Source organism: Verticillium dahliae, genomic scaffold, assembly GCF_000150675.1.
Source record: "Verticillium dahliae VdLs.17 supercont1.25 genomic scaffold, whole genome shotgun sequence".
Taxonomy (NCBI): domain Eukaryota; kingdom Fungi; phylum Ascomycota; class Sordariomycetes; order Glomerellales; family Plectosphaerellaceae; genus Verticillium; species Verticillium dahliae.
This window is the reverse complement of record NW_009276932.1, coordinates 16820-22307: the sequence shown is the minus strand read 5'-3', so window position 1 is coordinate 22307 and position 5488 is coordinate 16820. Positions and strand designations below refer to the sequence as shown.

The 5488-nt window shown below is 44.0% G+C and overlaps 2 protein-coding genes across 2 annotated transcripts in view; both read left to right on the top strand.

Moving 5' to 3' along the window:
* Window positions 1-3575: 3575 nt before the first annotated feature.
* On the top strand, window positions 3576-4288 carry VDAG_09234 (uncharacterized protein; the record flags this gene model as incomplete). Its single annotated transcript, XM_009655536.1, has 2 exons — window positions 3576-3609; window positions 3741-4288. The coding sequence occupies 2 exons, from the start codon at window positions 3576-3578 to the stop codon at window positions 4286-4288; spliced, it is 582 nt and encodes a 193-aa protein (XP_009653831.1).
* A 417-nt stretch (window positions 4289-4705) lies between these two features.
* The window catches only part of VDAG_09233 (uncharacterized protein), a gene marked incomplete at both ends in the record, with an annotated part of 1482 nt that continues 699 nt past the window's right edge, over window positions 4706-5488 (top strand). Inside the window, one exon of the mRNA XM_009655535.1 lies at window positions 4706-5374. Within this exon, the coding sequence (XP_009653830.1) occupies window positions 4706-5374 (669 nt within the window). The remainder of the gene's footprint in view (window positions 5375-5488) is intronic.

The following is a 5488-nucleotide window of genomic DNA, read 5'->3' as shown; positions in this document are numbered from 1 at the left end:
GTTATATTCCTATCTAATATAGTAATATATAGCCCTCTAAGTCCTATTAATAAGAGACTATATTTAGGGATCTAGTAGAAGTTAATAATAGCTAAGGAGATTATATTAACCTTAGAGCCTTAATCGGCCTATATTAAATTAAGTAATATAAGGAATCTAATTATCTTACCTCTAACCTTAGCTATAACTATATAGTCTACTTAATAGGGTCTAGTAGCTATATATAACCTAGGTATTATATCTAGACCTATTAGCCTCTAGAATCCGGGGGGTAATCCCTTAGCTTCTAGTAAACCTAATATAATATATATCTTAGATATAGCTCCTTTCTAGGTAATATATTTATAGAGATATTTAATCGTATTCGGGGAAATTTATATAATCTCTATAAGGTTTACTTAAATAATAAACCTCTTAAAAAAGGCTAAGTAATTAAAGGGGACGGTATTATCTTAATTAATAATAGGGGCTAACCTATCCTATCTAGGCTTCCTAGCTTTACGGCTAATATAAGTCGTTAGTCCTCTATTCTAGGCGGTTGCCCTAGGGCGTATAGCTACTACGTTAGCTAGGTCTTCTAGTAATACCCCTCGATAGAATAGTTAATTAGGTAATAGTACCTATAACCTAGGTATACCGAATTCTAGTCTTACTTCCTTAGAAATAATTAGCGAATAGGCTTTCCGTTTCTTTTTAATTAATAGTCTAGTAATAATTAAGAATACCTATATTAAGGTAGAATCTAAGACGTCTTTAATTACTTCTAGCTTAGCGTAAGTAATCTTATTATTAAACTTAATATTATACGAATAGGAATTAACTATAGTACCTATATCCGATAGAGTAATATTATTATCCTAGGGTTAGGCTAAGTTATTATCTCCGGATCTAGAAGACTTAACCTCTATAATAGTACTTACCTTTATTAGCTATATAGTAATATTATCTATAGCTAGGCTTATATTTATAAAAGCTATATTAGATATAGTATTCTAGGCTTCGATACCTTTCTAGTATAGGATATCTACTTCTTATTATTAGAGTTATATAGCTATAGGGTTATATTTATTAATAAACGGGGTATATCCCTTAATACTATAAGTATAGTATATTACCCTTATATAGCTATTAGCTCTAGTTAATAACTATACTCTATTAATAAAGGGGTTAATTAATTATAATAGTAACTAATAGCTATCCTAACTTCCTATATTCTATTACTATTATTAAAGTACTTAAGCTTAGGGGTATTATTAATATAATAGCTATATTAGAGGCTTAGAGGTAAATAATCCTTATTAGCTTATCTATTAAGGCTTATAATATAGGCCTAGCGGGATTTAGTATACCTAGGTAATATATTTAGTATTTTAATATCTATTCGCTAAATTAAGTATTACTTATATAGGAATAAGAAGGGCTAGCCTCTAAGTAAAGCCCTAGGGTTAAGTAAGGTTAATTAGCTAATATTATATAGGAGCTTATTTCTATAATATCTAGATCTATTAAGGGATAGGGTAAGTAATTCTAGTAAATATAGTAGTTATTAATAATATAGTATTACTATCTTACTAGTTATCTAGTAATAAGAGGCCGTAGAACTTAGCTAAAGCTCTCTCTATACTCTTACCTTACTAAGCTCGTACTATTTATTCGATAAGGCTAATCTTAATCTACTCGCTTAGGCCTTAATAATAAGTTTCGATCTTTAATAATCTATATAAGCTAATCGGATAAGGGGTATAAGCGTCTCCTTAGCCCTTTCTCCCTATATAATAGACCTTCCTTAAATAGATTCCCTAATAGAGCTCGAGGTCCTATAACCTTTAATATAAAATTAACGTACTCCTAGGGATAGGTAATTACGTTCTAAGATAGATAGAAGGTATAGCTCCTAGGTCTCTAGAGTCTCGACATCTAGTATATCTTAGGGTAGGCCCTAGGCCCTAAGGTAGTATCTATTAAGGGCTTCTTTAGGGTATTACTCTAAGGTTATAGGCTTATTATCGACTATATTAGCGACGATAATAGGGAATCGCTCCTTTAATAAGGTTTCTACGAGAAGAGCTTCTATAGGTCCTAGGTTAGGATAGTCTAAAGTATTCCTTATAGCTACGTAAGAGTCTAAGAATATAGCCGTAATTCTATTATATAATCGGTCTATTACTATAAAGTATTATCGAGGGTCCAGGGGTAACTATCTAATATAATTAAACTTATATCTTAGACGATTAATCTATCTAGCTATAGACTATTTATTATTAAAAGTACTATAATTAATAAAAGTAAGTAGTCCTATTATAGCTAGAGGTCTAGGGGCTATTAATAATATAGTCTATTATTAAAACTAATTAGGACTTAAACCTTAATAGGAGGGACTTAAACCTTAATAAGAGGGACTTAAACCTTAATAGCTAAAAGGTGAATTTTAATAGGTAATAGGAGGTATTCTAGGGAGCTAAGGTAATAATACTAGGGAATAGGTTTATAGTAATAAGGCCTCTATAGAAGTAATGCCGTTATTACCTAGACCGTAGTCTTATAAACGAGATAACTCTAGACCTCTATTAATAGAATTAAATATACTAGGAGATAATAGACGTATTAATATAGGATAGATAGATAGATTAGGAGTAGGAGATTCCCTAGAAAGTCTTATTAATGCCTAAGAGCTAGCGGACTAAGTAAGAGTAAACTAGCCTATTATTAAGGAAGTTAATATCTATAATCCCTAATTATAATAGGAAAGCTTCATCGATAATCGGCCCGATTATCCTAATAATCCTACTTCTAAACCTATACTAGATCCGTCTAGTAAGATTACCCTAGTAGTTATCTATAATTATTATAATATTATAAATATCGCTCTAAGGTAATTATATAGATATATATATAATTAATAACTTAGGCTTATACTACTAGGATTACTTAATAGGGCTATAGATAGGGATATTAGTATAAAGCCTATAATGAAATCCTATCGATAGGATTCTAGTAGTCTTATATATCGGCTCGGGTCGAATAGCGATAATAGATATATATCTTTAGAGATATATTAATTATATAGAGATAAGGATATAGTTATTAATTCTCGGTTATCTAGTAGTAGTAGTAGTATTATCGTACGCATTATAGTGCCTCTTTAATAAGATAGTACTATAATCGTTAAAGATATAAGTATAAATAGTAATAACTAAGTAAGTAATTAGGACGGAACTAATCGAGAGCCCTGCTATAGTCACTAGAAATAGGAAGCTAGCAGAAAATCGCATAAGTAATAGGGGTTTAAGTCGGTTATTATATTAGTTAAAAAGAGAAATCAAAATGGATATCTAGTGAACCTTCAATGCTGTATGCCCCCGCCTGATGCATACCCCCATTGCATTGCATTTTCAATCCCGTACTCCCACACTTGTGGTGCATCGCAGATAAGATAAGGAATTTTCTTGAACCCCACGCTTTTGTCGCCGCAGAAAGAGAATGTGCGATGCAGCTGGCGCTGGCGCTCTTCGCCGTGCCGCGCTCCTCTCCTGCACCACGGCGAGATCCAGGGACCAGCCGCAGAAGAAATCACAATGGCGAAACCCGGCATCTCAAAGAAGGCGAAAGGTATGTTGCCCGATGCCGTCCAGGCCTCTGCCCTCCCCTGCCCTCCTCTGCCCTCCTCTGCCCGCCGTGTCCTTCGAGGCCCCTCCCCAGCAGAACACGGCACACAGACCACAGCACTGACGAGACGGCAGCCCCCTCCAAGCACTCCCGCGCCGCGCGCCGCGAGACGGACGTGGACATTGACACGGACAAGTCGCTCAAGAACGTCAAGGCGCCCGCCGAGTCTGTCGATGCGCGCCCCTCGGTCCTGCAGGCCCAGCACGGCGCCGGCATCACCAAGAGGAGCAAGGCCGGCCGCAAGGCCGTGCTCAGCACCAAGGCCCGCCGTCGTGCCGAAAAGGGCGCCGACCGCGCCGAGGCCATCATGGACCGCACCGCCAACAAGAAGGAGAAGAGCAGGGGCCACTCCAAGGTCATCCAGGGCCGGGCCAAGAACTGGGAGGACGTCAACAAGAAGTCGCTTGACGAGGTCAGGCGCGCGCTGATGGCGGCCGAGAACGACTCGGCCGACGAGGACGAGCATGTCAGGGACGCTGCGGCGGCTGGCGAGGACAAGGGGGACAAGGAGGCCGAGACGGACGAGGAGATGGATGCTGCGCCGGTTGTGGCAGGGAAGGAGACTGCTGCTGCTGCTGCTGCTGCGCCGGCGAGTGACGAACTTGACGAAGAGATTCTATGATACCTCTGATTTTAGTTACGGGGACTTGACATGGGTCCAGGCGTTTTTCATTACGAATAGATGATTTCACGCATTCTTCTTGGCTTGCATGATGTGAGGCCTCTGAGGAGCCGTTGACCGTCTGTTTATTGCCCCAGGTTCGATGTTTGCCATGGTTATGTTCACTTGAGGCCTTCTCTTCAGCCTCTTCAGCGCCCTTCAGCCTCTTCAGCGCCCTTCAGCCTCTTCAGCGCCCTTCAGCGCCCGTCAGCCCCTCACGGTGCGTCCCCACAAAACCTACCAAGCTCCAAGGCCTCAACAGGGATGCGCCAGAACCTCCAAACATCAATCCCCAAGCTCAACCTCGAAAACATTTCCACCTCGTGCACGCCTTCACCCTGCCACCCCCCACCACCCCGAACCCCCATCCCGCCCAATATGCCTCCAAAACGCATGACTGCGAACCCCATCAAGCCAGCCCGCTACCGGCCCGGCAAAGCCCACCAGCCAGACTCATCCTCCGAATCCGACTCGGACGCCGACGACAAGGGCGCCGGCCACGACGATGACGCCGCTGCCGCCGCCGCCGCCGCCATCCCGCCACCCCCCAAGGCCCCCTCCGCCGGCAAGATCATCTCCTCTTCGGCCCTGGGCAGCCTGAACCTCGACCAGCGGCGCCGCGAAGCGCAGGCCAAGGAAGCGGCGCGCGTCGCCGCCGACAGGGCGGCGCAGGCCGCAGCGGAAGAGGGGTTCGTGACCGAGGAAGACGAGGACGAAGACGAAGTCAGCGAGGAAGACGAGAGCAGCAGCAGCGAGGAGGAAGAGGAGGCGGCGCCGCGGCGGCTGATGCTGCGGCCGAAATTCATCCCGAAGAACCAGCGCGGTGGCCCTTCGGCGACGACGGCGCCGGCGGCCGAGGAGGAGGAGGAGCGGCGGCAGGCGGCCGAGCGGGCGCGGCGCGACGCCGAGAGGGACGCCATGGTCGAGGAGCAGATCCAGAAGGACCTCGCGGCGCGCAGGGCGGGGAGGCAGCACTGGGAGGACGCCGAGGGGGCCGGGCGCCGGGGGCGAGTCGGGACTTCGGACGTCGACACGGAGGACGCGGTGGTTCCTCCGGCTGAGAGGCCGCGGTGGCGGCTGCCCGAGCTGGGGCGCTTCAAGCGGGAGAGGGACAGGCTGGCGGAGCGGGAGGCTGAAATTGCCGAGCGCGAGAGGCGGGAC